A 15445-nucleotide genomic window follows, 5' to 3' on the forward strand; every position below is an offset into this window, starting at 1 on the left:
TCTAATCCCAGCACTCAGGAGGCAGGGGTAGGAGGACCACCGTGAGTTCGAGGCCACCCTGAGACTCCATAGTGAATTCCAGGTCAGCCTGAGCTAGAGTGAGACCCTACCTCAAAAAACCTTAAAAAAAAAAAAAAGAAAGAAATGTTTTTTGAAGAATCTTAATGATCCACAGCTATTTCTAGGCTACTAAAGGAAGTCACTGTTTTATAGAAAAGTGAAACTGTCTGAAGAAGTCCAATCAACAATGTCTAGGTCACATGACCAGCCTCCTGAAGAACAGCTCTCTAAGTGCTGCTCCCTACTTCTCCTTCTGTTGTGGCTTCCCTGCAGGCGGCATCTCTGCCCAATCGAGACACCACCACCTGCCAGTGCCTGACCGGCAAAGGACACTGCAGAGCTGGAAATTCACCAGAGCTCCCGCTGCCCGCATCTCCAGCACCCTGAATCAACTCACAATGCCACCCCAACCAGCCCCCTGCCCTATTTTCACTTTTGAAAAAGGCGATTATTTTCCTTAATATGGCCTCAAAGCCCTTAGTCATCTTTGATTCCTAGGAACTAGTTGTCGTCATCTGTGCAGCTACAAAAACCTAGGATATTATACATATAAACATTCCTATACTAACAAGAGAGAAAGACTAGATTCAAATGTATCAAAAGTTTGCAAGTAGGCAGCTCCAGTTCATGGAATCACATGTGATTTACAACTTACCTTCTTTGGCACATTTTTATGGATAAAACAATGCTGTGGTTACCTTCACATTGCTAGGACAAAACACTCGACCCAATCAGCTGAAGAGAGGAAAGGATTCATTTTGGTTTGCAGTTACTAAGAGAAACTTCGAAGCTTCCTGATGATGGAAATATGATAGTCAGAGGGTGGACATCATCTCTGCCACAGCAGCAGAAGAATGAGCTAACTCTAGCCAGGAGAAACTGGCTATGACACCCTTAAGCCCGGTCCCAACAACACAATTCCTTCAGCAAGGCTCCACCTCTCAAACTGCCACCATCTGGGTACCAAGTATTCAAAACACATGAGTTTATAGAGGACATCTGATCCAGTCCAAACCACCACACATGCCTTATGTCAGCATGTGCTACTTTCACAAAAAAAAAAAAAAGAGAGAGAGAGAGAGAGAGAGAGAGAGAGAGAGAGAGGGGCTTCAGGCATGGCTCAGTGGTGGAGTATATACATGCCTAGTATATGGAAGGTCCTGGGTTCAATCCCCAGCACAGAAAAAAAAAGTGAAAAATAAAATAAAGATAGAGAAAAGACAGTGACAGGTTCTTTGGGGTTTTCTTGGTAAGGTCTGTCCTGTGCTCTGCCTTATCCTGCCGTAACTCCAACCCTATTGATAGCCAGCTCACAAGTCTTTCTCGGATCACCTTGCACTGGTAGTGTGCACTGGGGATACTGCACTCAGCCTTAGGCTGTGATGCCAGAGTAAGCTAGTGCATTAGGCTCTACAAAAAGCACTTCACAGATCATCTGGAATGCAGTAGATATGACACTGTGCTAGTGATCCTGTTATTATTTACACTATTAGATGAGACTTCTGAAAACACAAATTGTCAAATCACAGCCTTGTTTGAAAACCATTAGTTATTTCCAGTGGTCATACTCATTCCCTTGCTATCTGCGCTGGTGAAGTGCTCCTGATTAGACTCCATTTTCTCGGTGGAGAAACTGAAGCATGGAGCAGTGAAGAACCCAGGTACAAAACAAGGAGGGGGAAGCTGGGTTCAAACCCTGCTCTCCAGTGTCACCACCCAGCAGAATGTTCCACAACAGACATGCTCTGCATATAAGCTGTTAAACATGTGACTTTAGAAGTCCCTTGTATGACTAAAAAAATTCTTATTTTAAGTTCAAATTGACAACATTTGAACATCGATGTTACTAGGCAGCACAAGACCTTACACTCAACAAACAAAAGCCCTCACAGCAAACCACCTGCCTGCTGCCTCTCCAACAATTCTCAAGATAAAATCGAATACAACTTACTTGTTCCTGCCTCCCAGCCATCCCCCTCCTCCTCTCATCTAAGTCATCTGATAACAGAAGTTCAAGAAGTAGGAATAAGACTGAACAGTTCAATTTCTAGCTCCATGTGCCTTGGGGGTCCAGGGTCAGAGTGATTCAGTATCTGGCCTTCTGTTCTTTTATCTGTTGAATGGGCTGGTAATGAGCATCCACCCAGCACTTACCACTTACCAGTTACTGTACTTGGTCCCTGGTGATTCCCATGCAGGGTGAAATTCAAGCTCCACCTCCTTGTCTAAACACCACGGAGACCTCTCCCCCAAAGCCCTAGGGTTCCTAGGGGTTCTACTGCAACTGCATAAGGATTGGACTGCTATGGGTGGCTGGCTGTGCCTCCTCAGCAAGTAGACCAGCAGGGTCCTGAAGCAACAAGTGTTCGTTCAGAAGCAAAGCTGGCTGGGCCCAGGTGACCTGTGAAGACCATAGGCTCACAGCATTTTCCTAGCACACATGAATCCCTGGGTTAAATGCCACATAAATCAGGTATGGTGGCACTCACCTCTAGTCATGGCACTCACTCAGGAGGTAGAGGCAGGAGGATCAGAAGTTGAAGGTCATTCTCTGATATATAGCAAATTTAAGGCCAGCCGAGGATATATAAAATGCTGTCTCAAATACAGTTGGGGGGGAGAAGGGGACCTGGGTCAATCACTGTCATTTCGTGAGAGGAAGAAAGGTGGTTGCCAAAGTACAGAGATGTGCATGGGCCTATCATGGGCTCTGCACAGGTATCTCCCCATCCTTGTCCAAGACGCATCTGCCATTATCACAAACCTTGAACACTGACCCTGTTTGACCTCACCTAGATCTTGAAAGGGGAAGACCTCACAGTACCCTAAAGGTATTGATCCCAACCAACATACCACTGGCCCTGTTTCTTCTCCTCCTCTTTTGAACTTGAGAGTCATGAGGCTGAAATGAAAATCAGGAAGAAAGGGGCTTACCTGCCTTAGACAGCATGTTACCAGGCAGGCCAAAAAGCTGGCATAGGGCCAGCACTTGGTAAATACTTTGGTAAAATCCTTTTCTTATGCTTGTTCTTTGAATAAAGTTACAATCATTAAACTCTAGAGATACTCGTAATTAATTGTAGGTAAATTTTTTGTTATTAACATACTTTGTATGGATATGTCATGTGTTGGTACCATCTTTTCCCTCTTCCTTGCCCCCATTCCGCTTTTATGTGTGGTCCTGGGGTGGGATTGGGGTACTTGCTCGTGCTAGGCAAGTGCTTACCTCTCAGTCACACCCAACCCCACAACAATCAATCTTTGTGAAGCCCCGGCTATGCCTGGCTGCATGGAGGGTGGGGGGCTGGTCTTCATGTTCTCCATCATATGAACCCTATGCTGTGTGTTCCACACTGAAAACTGCAACTCATTAATCCTCCTGAAATCAATGTAGTCATCTAAGACTGGCACTCTTAATGAATTAGAAAAGGCAGGAATAGAACATGCAAGAATGAATTGCATATAATATGTGCAAATACCTTGTGAATCCTTTTTATCATGTGCAGAGCTACAATATAAAATGTATTTCTCATTGTGAACTGTCAAAAACATTTAGTAGAATGTTGTTTTACAACAAGATATAGAGAAGTACCATCTTAGAGACATAAAAACTGAGGCTTATGATAATTAATGCTTGCTCAAATTTGTCTGATTCATAAATGACAACCAAAATTTTAATCCAGAAGACTAGGACCCTCTTAACACTAGCAGGTCCTGAAGGATCTAGTGTTTTCATCAAAAGCCAAGGAAGGAATTTAGCTTGGAGGCATGGGTCTGTCATCCTATCTATTTGGGAATATGAATAAGGAAGATCACAAGTTCAAGACCAGCCTGAATTATAGGCCACCCTGGGCAACCTGCTGGAAATAAAAAAACGTGAGACACAATCTCAAAATTAAAAGTATACAGAGAGCTAAGGATGTTAGTCTCACTCTGTAGCCCAAGCTGGCCTCAGCATCCATACTGTGAGAATTACAGGTATGAGCCACCTCCTCCACCTTACTGTCTTTTCAAAGGAAAAATGTTAGAACCTCTAAAAATAAAGAAAAGTGAAATCAGAAGAACAGTGGAAGTCACAAAGGAAAAGATGTACAATATTATCCAAAATGTTAAACTTTTGCCTATAAAAATTATGATCAAGGACTAAAGAGATGGATTAGTAGTTAAGGCACTTGACTATGAAGCCTAAGGACTCATGCCTGACTCCTCAGGTTACATGTAAGCCAGATGCACAAGGTGATGCAAGCGTGCAAGGTGGCACACGTGGCTGGAGGCCCTGGTGTACCCTCCACCCCCCCACCCCCCAACACACACAAAATGGCTAGTCTGTTTGGCTTACCTCAAAAAAATTATGAACAAAATTAAGTTTATGTTAATACTCATTTTAAGAGGCACAGCTATGCTTCTGGATAAGTTAACTGTGCCATGGTCTGAATGTCTGTGCCCCTATACTCTGAATGCTAAAATCTAACCCTCAGTGAGACAGCATTAAGAGCTGGGGCCTGTGGTAAGTAAGTCAAAAGGCAGAGCCCTCTCAAATGAGATCAGAGTCCCATTAGGCACAAGGGAATCTGCCCATTCCAGCATGTGCAGACTCATCAAGGGTGCCTTCCTCAGACTCCTACCTGCCAGCACCTTGAGCCTGGACTTGCTAGCATAAAGAACCATAAGAAGTAAGTGTCTGTGGTTTTCAAGACACCCAGGTTATGGTATTTTGTCATAGCACCCCACATGGACTTGGGCCCTGCTATCCAGTCTATAAAATAGCATAACAGTTTAAGTCTCTACCTGTTAAAAATCTTTGCAAAGGGCTGGAGAGATGGATTAGTGGTTAAGGCGCTTGCCTGCAAAGCCAAAGGACCTCAGTTCGATTCCCCAAGACCCACTTAAGCCAAATGCGCAAGGTGGCGCACACATCTAGAGTTCATTTGCAGTGGCTGGAAGCCCTGGCATGCCCATTTTCTCCCTCTCCCCCTTTTTCCTTCTCCCCCCCTCTCCCCACCCCCAGCTTCTTTCCTCTCTCAAATAAATTACTAAAAATAAAACATATTAAAAACTTTGAAAAGAGTTTCCACCCCTGCCAGAGAGTCAGGAACACAGCAATTATTCTATTATCCAGGTGCAAAAAGATCACTTTTTCTGCATCTGGAATGACTACTTCTGCCACATAAGACATGAGGCCAGAAAAACAATCTCATCAAATCCTGGAAGTACTTGTGTTCTATGTACCCAGGACAAAGTACTGCAAAAGCTGTAAGCTGGAGACTCCGGCAGTCAGGCCACAGCAGCACCCTCACTTCTCCCCAGGCCCCTGTACTCCTATGTGCTAGTTAGACTGAAACACCCCTCCCTAAACATTGACTTTAAATAACCACAAAAAACTTCCTTCAGCTGTCTCCAACCACCAAATCAAATTTTTCCCAATGCCAAAGGCACTAGATAATTTTTAAATAAGTTTTTAATCATTAATTGTAAAACTATGCATGAGCAATGTGAAAATTCAAATAGTAAAAGGGAAGAGAGAAAACCTTTCCATCTTTGCCACCAGTCTTCCTCTTTAGGCTCTTTGTGAATCATTCTACACAGGGATAGCTCTGTGTGTGTGTACAGTTCTTCAACACGCACACACAACTCTAGCCCACTGTACTACATGTGTACTCATGTGGGTATCTTGCTTTTCTCAACCTCCTAACTTGGAGTTAAGATTCATGCACTCTTTTTAAGTGCTGCATAGCATTCCACCAAATGATACTTAAGTGGATAATTTTAACAGTTCCCCATGTTTCCATACCCCAGTCATTTATGACTTCTGTTTTGGTTACCACAATGGTGTAACAAGCATCCTTATACATCCATATTGATGACAGAACCACAACAAATGTATTAAACTTTTACAAAGAGGTTGCCATAGCAAGGAAGGATTTCCAATCTTGATAGCATGAATGCTTGACAGGTTTTGATTCTTTATGCTTCCATGACAAACCCAAAAGTGCCTGTTTTGCCACTCTTTTACCAGCAAGTGATACTCATTTCAAGCTTGCCCATTTCAATAGTACACTCTTGCTTCTAATCATCATTACGATTTGCACGCCTTATGAAATACATCAAGAAGTGTTGGTTGAATTTGCATACCTCATTCTACTTCCTTGCCAACTTCTCAATGGTTGACTCTCCTGAAATTGCTGTATTCTCATCATCTCATGCTGATAAACATTTGACACAAAGAGGCACCATGGTCTTCAGGGGACTCTTCCCCCTGTCTTAACACTCTCTGATGGTTCTCCTCCATTGGCAGCGAGCCCTCCTTCTCCCTAGAATCCTAGTGCGAGGCATAGCCAGTGTCCGCTCCTGACTCCCATTCTCATCCACAGATTTCCATATAACAATCCTGGAAGCATCTAAAACCTTAACCAGATGCTGAACACCTCCAACAAAAAGATGGATGGCTTCCTTCCCACACACCACAGACCAAGGTCCCCATGTGCCCAGTGCTCATTCTTTACTGGGCAGAGCTGGTTACTGACACTTTCTGCACTTCATTAACTCTGCATGGCTGGAAAAAATAAAAAAATGACCATCTTCACCATCCACCCTCCCAAACGTTTCCACCAGTGTGCGCATCAATTAAAGCTAATGACTCTGTTCTTTCCCTTCTCCCTTCACTCCAATGAGCTGCCTGATCTTACCAATTCTATCAGCGAACTGTCTAGGTGTATTGATCCCACCTTCCAACTTCCACCACTGGCCCTTACCTCTGGACTAGCTTCCTGTCGTCCTTCCATGAAGCTCCTGGCCTGTTTGCACAAGGCAGTGAACTCACAGCTCCCACCCACCCCCATGTTAGTATATAACCCACCCTCACCAGGAAGTGGGGCTCCTAGAAGACACTTACCAGCCCTCACTCACCTTCTACACCAAATAATGCCTGGCACAATGTGGTGCATTTGATAAATGCTTAATAAATGTTTTATTATTAAATATTATTTTCTATATTTCCCAAAAAAGAAAAGTTGTGTATATGTAAATCCATTATAAAGAAATATACTTTAAAATCATCTAAGTGACTTTGGGATCTGTTTTTCTTATATGGCTGAGTGTACAAAGAAATATGCTTCAAGGATTTACAAAAAAAGAAAAAAAAGCCAAACAGACAAGAAATCAAACTTGTCAAACTTCTTCCCTAAAATCTTAGAAATAATTTGAAACACACACACAATTACAGTGATTTCTAAAAATGACTGGAATTCAGTGGTTACACATGAGGATGATGGCCAAGTTGCAAGAGAAAAATAAATTCAGGTGAGTCAAATAAAATATCTTGATTTTGTGATCTTCTAAAGCAGTAGTCAGCTGTCAGAATCATCCAATACTGACCTCCATAAGCTGACAGTATGACTAAGGAAGAAAGGCCATATGGTAAGTCAAATGTCCAAGAACTCAGTACAAACATCAATAAAAACAAATGGCTTTGCGTGAACTGTGCCCGTCAACTTGGAGGGCATCCCATCTACGTGTACTTCATTTGTTAAAGTTAAATCCACTTGAAAAGCAACTTTGTTAATTTATCTTTCTAAAGTGGTTGGTTATAAAGAAGTCATTGAAAAGAAAGTACAGATTATTCTGCAAAGTGAGCAGAACCGGTCTGAAAAGCATTATTTTGTATAAACATAAGATTACATTCTAAATGTGCTCTCAGTTCATCCCCTCAACATCAGCATTATTGCAAACACGTGTAAAAACGTCCTAGACTTTTTTTCCCTAGGAGCCAAAACTTTGTCAAAGTTTCCTCATTCCTTACTTTAACCTCAAATTAAGAACTGCTAAGTTACAGATGTTAAGGGTCCACATTCAGGAGCTCAAAAATCATCCCTAGCTTTACAAGAAGCACGGTTCAGTAAGAACTTCTGCGTTGGCACAAATGAGGGGCGTGCCTGACAGCTCACGGAGGCCCCAACATCACTCCTATGTTCCCCCAACGATGTTTACACCTTCACGGAAGTGGCCCGCAAGGTGCTTTTTAAGGGGCAAACAAGCAAAAGTTCACTACTGGGACGAGTATAGTTTAGGGACATCGGTCTGGCCTCACACGCGGCCTCCCTCCAAGGGTCCCCTTCCAGGACAGCAGGGAAGGAACAGCAAAGCACCAAATCCTCCAGGCCGCCAGGGCCTGGCGGGGTTAGGAGTTTGTCCCCAACCCTTAAATCCACGCGGGCCCAGGAGAGGAGCTGGAGACTGGCTGCCCCAGGGCGGCGTTGTGACCTGGGCCGGGGGGTGGGGGGGGACGGACGGCCCCACTCACCTGCGATTCATGGGCCGGACCCTCACGGCCACCTTGACCGATGCCATGGCTCATCCCGGCCGGGCCCGCGTGGGCTTCCAGCAGGCCAGCGTCCCACAGCAGCCCGCCGCCACTGCAGCCGCTGCGCCCGCGGCCCCCGCCCACTTCCCGCTCGCCCCCGCCCCTCGGCGGCCGCCGACCTGGACTCTCCGGGCGGCCCCACCTGCGGGGCCACTGAGCATGCCCAGAGCGGCTCCCGCCCGCGAGATCCGCGCACCGGGATTTGGCTGCGGCCTGCGGCGCGGAGGGGCGGGGCCGGGGCGGGGCCGCGTCCCCGGGAGGCCACGCCCCGAGCTCCTCCCAGCCCTGCACTGCCCGAGGGTCAAGGGGGACCGGCCGCGGATCCTTGCTGGAAAGTTTAACCCAGCCTCAGACCCCGAGAAGCCAAGCCCGGAAGAGAAAAGAGGCTCTATGCATTTGGGTCCAGAGCAAGGGCCATAATCGGGGGGATGGATGACCGAAAATAGGGTTCTCAACCACGAAGGAGCCCCTGGCCTAATTCAGTTTGCTCCTCTGTAAAAATGGACAAGCTGCCGGCTTCGTGCACTTTTTTACAAAGGAGAGCAAACGGACGTGCAGTGGATCGCGGTTCCTTAGTGGCGGGCTCTACTAGGGCCTTCTCGCTCCTTTATAAAGGTCCTGGTGTTCTGGACTCCGCAATTTAGGGTAGCCAGAAAACAGAAAGCATCCTGGATGTTTTAAATGTAGGCAGGAAGATATCGATCGACTGGAATCAGATCTAAAGGAAGAGTCTTTGCATTGTTGTGAGAGTTCAGCAAGTTTAGTTTTATATTTATATATTGAGAGAGAGAGAAGACGCGCCAGGGCCTCCAGCCGCTACAAATGAACTCCAGACACTTGCGCCAACTTGTGTATCTAGCTTATGTGGGTCCTGGGGAATAAAACCTGGGTCCTTCTTTAGGCTTCGCAGGCAAGCACCTCAAGGGCTAAGCCATCTCTCAGGCCCTAGCAAGATTAGTTTTAATCATTAGGGAACCAGAGGTGAAGATATCCATTATCTTCTTTAGGAGTTTAAGCCTCTAGCATCAGTGGGCTTCTTTGTACTCAGCTTTCCTCTCCAACAGAATGTAAATTGATTTCAGCCCTGCCCTCATGAATTCTTACACACACACACCACAGGTTTATAAGCCACAAGATTATCTGTGGCCACATGAACTCTGTCCTCCTCCTAAACCTTTCAGGTTAGATCAGCACTTGTAGCCCAGACCAGCCCTAGGCCCTGGCTCTAGGCCCTGCGACTTGGAGCTGGTTGAGAGATAGGTACACTGAATACACAGCTTTGCCCTTAAGGCCAGGTCCTGTGACCTGTGATCCCTAATGGGGCCACAAAGGAACCTTCTGCCCTCACATCCTCCATGTCCCAGCTGGTATGCACACTCCCAGGACATCCAGGAAGCTAAGCTGTAATGCCTCCTCAGACTCACACCCTTCAGGGAGCCAAGGCGGGGCTCCTAGATGTGAGCCCCAGCTCCAACACGAACTGTGTGTGAGTCCTCAGGTCTGCGTTACCAAGCCACTCAGAACTCCATGGGTTTAGACAACGCAGGAAGTGAGAGGGATGCGCCTGCCAACATGTCCCCTCAGACCAGACATGCTCAACTCCTTATCTTCCTAGGCTAGACACAGAGACGTAGAGAACCCTTTGCTCGGGTCCCCAAAGCCTAGGTGTCTCCCCTTTGCTGACAGAGATAGGGGTGCAGGTTCCACCACAGGGAGACGGGAAAACTCGAGGGCAGACGACTGGACGTGGGGAGCCGGATGAGCATGCGCAGTAGCAGTGGCCTGTACGCCTGAGAGCGAGCAGAGCAGCGTGTCGGCCGCGGGCAGGGGCGGGGCCCGCCTTATATGGGAGCTGCGTGGGGACAAACTATGCTGTCGTCACCCCAGCTGGCAGCCCCCTCCTGTGCGGGGTCTCTGCTCTGAGCACCCGGGCGTGGGACAAGCCCGCCCAGCCCGCCTAATTCTTAAGGACACCGGTATCAATATTTTTAGAAGGCGTCCTAGTTTACTGGTGACTGGGATGTTCTGTGTCCGGAGTTTGTGTTGGTTTGGGTTTTGCTGTGAGGCTCTTTAGGAAGTTCTGCTCGTTATTTCCAGGAGCCTACACGTGTTTATGAGCCCTCTTCCTCCCGTCCCCCCTCCGCCGTCTTCCTGTGAGTTAATTGGACACAAAACTGCGGATCCAACCATTGCAGCGGGACAATAGACCTCAAACAGCATGCATGCAGATTTTAAATAACAGGCAGTAAGATTTCTTCTAGCCACAGACCTGACTGGATGGGCACTTTGGGGGGTGGGGGGAGGTGCAGAGAGAGAAATACGTGTCTGAAAGGGAAGGTGTGAGATTAGGGGCTTGCCCATCTTCCCAAAGTTAATGCGCATGCTTTAACAGACCTTGCAAATTTAGAATGCTTATAGAAATGGCCTGGGGATCTTGTAAAAGTGCAGCTTCTTGTTTAGTAGGTCTGAGTGAAGCATGAGCTGGTAGCTCCTTCTCTTTGTCATCTTCAAAAAGGCTAGTTGGACCCCACTTTAGCAAAACAGTCTACTAGAAGAGAACATCAAGGCAAAAGCTTCAGTGAAAATCAAGTATACTGATTGATGTCCCATTGCCCAAAGGTAATCACATGGCTAAGCCCAGCATCAGTGTGGGTGGGACTCCTGGCAGAAGGAAAGAGACTAAGAAGAGATAAGTAACCACTCTATTATAAGGTCAAAGAAACTTGTATGAGGGGAAAAAAAAATTACGTCTTTAGTCATGTCAAGGTAAAATGTATGTTAGTGACATCTGAGATTTTGATACCACTAGAAATCACAGATATCTTAATTCTAAGTTAGAAATGGGGGCTGGAGAGATGGCTTAGCAATTAAAGTGCTTGCTTGCAAAGCCTAAGGACCCAGGTTCAGTTCTCTAGTACAGGTACAATCCAGATACACAAGATGGCCTAAGTGTCTGGAGGTCATTTGCATTGGCTAGAAGCCCTAGTATGCCCATTCTCTCTCTCAAATAAATAAATAAATACCTTAATTAGAACTGGGATAATTCTCTCAAATTGTTCTTATATTCATTGTGACATAGAAATTATGTTAATCATTGGGCTGCCACTAGAACTTGTTATTTAATTCAAATACATATATGATTCTATTACATTTTGCTAATATTTAGATAGTTGTTCCTTGAATCTGATTGATTTTATTTTATGCTCTTTAAATGTTCTTCTGAAACTTGACTTCACTACACTATCCAAAGGGACCTTGACACATATAAAATAATTAAGAACCTAAAATTTATAAATTCAGTTAAAAGACATTTCTATCTTTCAAATAAATGTTGAATTTTGTGATGAAAAATGAGAAAAAGAAGAAGAGGTTGAGACCTGAGTTGAAACCCAAATAGCATTAGATAAGAACAGAGCATTAACCTTATCACCAGTAATTCATGGAAGCATACATGTATGTATGTATGTATTTACGTGTCTGGGTGTATGGTTCTGGTCTATTTGTTTTGGTCTTACATTCTGTTTAATTTTATTGTTGACTTTTTCCTGGGTTTTTCACAATCATACTATTTCCAAATACTTTTCAGTGATTTAAAGTCCCTGTGCCTTAGCATCTTCGTTTAAAAGTGAGAAAGCACTACAATAGAATGCTGACTACACTTCAAAACATTTCAGGTCATCTGGAAATACTATTATCAGAAGAAAAATACCAGGTTTCCATTAGCTACATTATTTTACTTTCTAGCTCCTAGGGAATAAAATTGATTTACTGTCTCACACACATGATGTTTTTTAAAAAATAGTTGATAAGCAGTTGGACACATTTATATAAAGACCTAAGATACACTTGACATATCCCATGTGTCAGCAATCACTACAAGCCTTCCTCACACAATATCCTTAATATCTCCTTATGGGGGTGCCTTTCACAAGGGGGCTACAGTTCAATTTAGCAGAGGTGCAGTGAACCAATAAACAAAAATAAGTACACTTCTGCTTTTATGAAAATGGATAGTAATATCAGAGATGGAAAAGATAGATACTGAACCCAAATCCAGCTGCTTTCATTCTCAAGCCAGAAAACTTAAGGAATCTTAAAATGTCCTAACATTCTAAACTTCAAAAGAAATGATAGTTTGAAAAGTTTATTTGGGGATCTGAGAGAAAACCTACCCTCCAAAGTAACTATGAGGTAATCACACACACACACACACACACACACACACACACACACACATCATACTTAGTAATTTCAGTAAAGCTGCAAGCAGGTAGTCTTGAATACCAGCTTTCTTTTACAGCAAAGTGAATGAAGAAATCACAGTAGATTCAACTTAATAGAAACGATCACCCTAAATTATAGTAATTTATATACTAAGATGAAAAAGATTGCTCTCAACTGCATAGAACTATACCAATGGTCACAAATAGGTCAGAATTGATGGACTTAATAGAGTCAGTAGCAGCATTTCAACTTCTTACGGGTGAGAAAACATTTATTGAAAAAAAAAGGGAAGAGTTTCATGGATATGTGTGCTCTGGAAGTGGGTCTTGCAGGAAGGACAGAATTTGAAATGCCAAGATGGATAAGAAAGGTACTTCCAAGACAGAAGAAATACCTTGAATAAACATTCTGAGTTGGGAAAACATGGCCTATTCCTTTAATAGTGAGAAAGCCTCTTTACTTGAAGGAGCATGAGAAGTTTAAAAATAGTTACAAAGGTTAGGAATATAGCTCTTTGATAAGGCTCTTGCCTAGAATATCCAAGACCTTCAGTTCTATCCCCAGCACCAAAAACTACAAATAATTATACATTATTCCCTGCCTTGTACTCTTGCCTCGCAGTGTGTTCCTGCAGCTCCTCTTAACTGTAAGAGGCACTATCCTATTTTCTCTTCAGTACAGCTGACTGTGGCTTGCTTTGGCCCATATGGTGCAACAAAACTGACTTCAAATGATTTCCAAACCTCAGTCTCAAGAGGCCTAGCATCCTTCCAAACTCATGTGAACCCAGCTATAGTCATATGGGCAAACCCAGGCCCACTAACTGAATGCTGACTCAGAACTGCGGCCTAGAACTCATCAAGCACCAAATGTGTATGTAAGTCATCTCAGACCATTTATCCCATGAGCGGGGCCCCCAATAACTAAAGCCAAGCAGACCAGCAGAAACACCATTCTGACTATAGAGGTATGAACAGTCAGTGGATGGTTGTTGTTCAATCCACTGGATCCAAGGTGTGTGAATTATTGCTCACATCTGACTACATACCATCTCATATGAAAAAAAGGGGGGGATTCATAAGCCTTTTAAAATCATGTAAAAATATAAGTGGCATAAGAGCACCTACATGGTTGGGGTCCTGCTCAAAGATCTTCATAGTTGTAGCTGGCAACTCTGAATCTTCATGGTAGTTTGTTACTTTACACTAGAGGAAACCCAAGCAAAGTGACTGTGAAAGCTGCTTTCATCACCTATCTGTGGAGCTTAAGTCAGTGAGTGAGGCAGGTTCATGGGCGCATGAATGCTCTCTGAGCACACAAGTACATTCCCACTCCAGACCTGGGCTTTGCTGCTCATGCCACAAAAATGTCTTCTCTCCTCTCCTCCCAGTTCGTTCCTTGAGTTCTACCTTCTTAGTCCTCTCAAGTTCACTAACACACAGTCATTGCTTCCTCTTCAGCACACTCTGAAACATGATTGGCTTTATTCATATATGACTCGCTGGACTTTTTTTTTCCTGAGACAATCTCTTGCTAAGTAGTGGAGGCTGGCCTGGAAGTCAGCATCCTCTTACATCAGCTGCCTTGATGTAAAGGGACATTTTAAAACTTATTTTTCTTTATCTATCCTCCAATCATATTAAGGATAAAGAACATGTCTCTAACTTCATAGTAATGTCAGCTTTGTAAATATTTAACTTGACAATTAGCAAAACCAATAAAGTCATTAAACTCCTCTGTTTCTGTAGCTAGTATAAGTGTGAATTTCTACATGATGATTTCTGGTCTATTTTCTCTGGTTTTTGTTCCTTTAACTGGTCCATAACATAGAGGTTGTGCCATTTGTTACTGTCAAGCTTAATGAAGCCCATTAGAATTTGTTAACCCCCGTGTTCACTTTTTAATTAACATTGATTAACACAAACAAGTACAAACTAGGCCATCAGCACTTTCCAGAAGTGCTGATTCTGATTGTATTGGTAATTCAATACAATGTAGAAGATGACAGGATAGTAATTTGTGCTCTCTCTACATAAGAAGACAAATGCTACAATGCAACACTAAGCCAAGATTCAAAATACTTTGTTCATCTATTTCATGTGATTAAGCCTTCACCCTGTTCACCCACTCTATGTTGGTTTAAACCTTGAGTACGATTGCTGAAGTCACAGTTCCAAGTAACTTGTCTAATTGCATTCCTGGGACAAAAGAGGGAATAACGGATGGATGGTGGACAGTCCATTCACAGCAAAGCAAGCCCTCAGGCTCCTGATAGACACTACAAACCAAGATCTCATTTTGTAGTTCTGGGATCAAGTCCAGGTTTGACTGCAGCAGGTTAAGTGGGCTTCCACTTAACAATGAGTACTCCAGAGACAGATACCAAAAAGCTGAGTGACTTACAACCTAGAAGTAAATTCTCTCTTCCTATTCAACAGTACTCCTATCAGAAAATATCTTATATTCCCGTTTGTGTTTAGGCATTCCTTCCCTAAAACCAGAGGTCATGCATGTACTGGCATGCATGTCAAAGGGAGGCCCACATGCTCTCATGTGAGTGTGGTAAATGGCCAGGAGGGAATGGGCATACATTCAGGCTTCTGCATTTTTCCAAGGAGAAAGCCAGAATGCATAGGAGCTATAGCTGTTTGCATTCTGTATAAAATAAGTAAATGGGACTCTGTCCCAGTGCACTCCAGGGAAGGATTAACTGAACCGACATCATCCAAATCAATTGACCTTGTGCAGATGACTTGATAATGAGGTCATGGAGTGCTTATGGTTCACTGTACCTGCCCCAGA

The 15445-nt window shown here is 44.0% G+C and overlaps 1 protein-coding gene across 6 annotated transcripts in view; it reads right to left on the bottom strand.

Moving 5' to 3' along the window:
* The window catches only part of Kif16b (kinesin family member 16B), a 303646-nt gene extending 295163 nt beyond the window's left edge, over positions 1–8483 (bottom strand). For all 6 annotated transcript variants that reach the window (XM_004661532.2, XM_045156259.1, XM_045156258.1 and 3 more), the window contains exon 1: positions 8360–8483. In XM_004661532.2, the coding sequence (XP_004661589.2) occupies positions 8360–8406 (47 nt within the window). In that variant the 5' untranslated portion in view covers positions 8407–8483. The remainder of the gene's footprint in view (positions 1–8359) is intronic.
* Between the last annotated feature and the right edge of the window lie 6962 nt (positions 8484–15445).

This window comes from Jaculus jaculus, chromosome 8, assembly GCF_020740685.1.
Source record: "Jaculus jaculus isolate mJacJac1 chromosome 8, mJacJac1.mat.Y.cur, whole genome shotgun sequence".
Taxonomy (NCBI): domain Eukaryota; kingdom Metazoa; phylum Chordata; class Mammalia; order Rodentia; family Dipodidae; genus Jaculus; species Jaculus jaculus.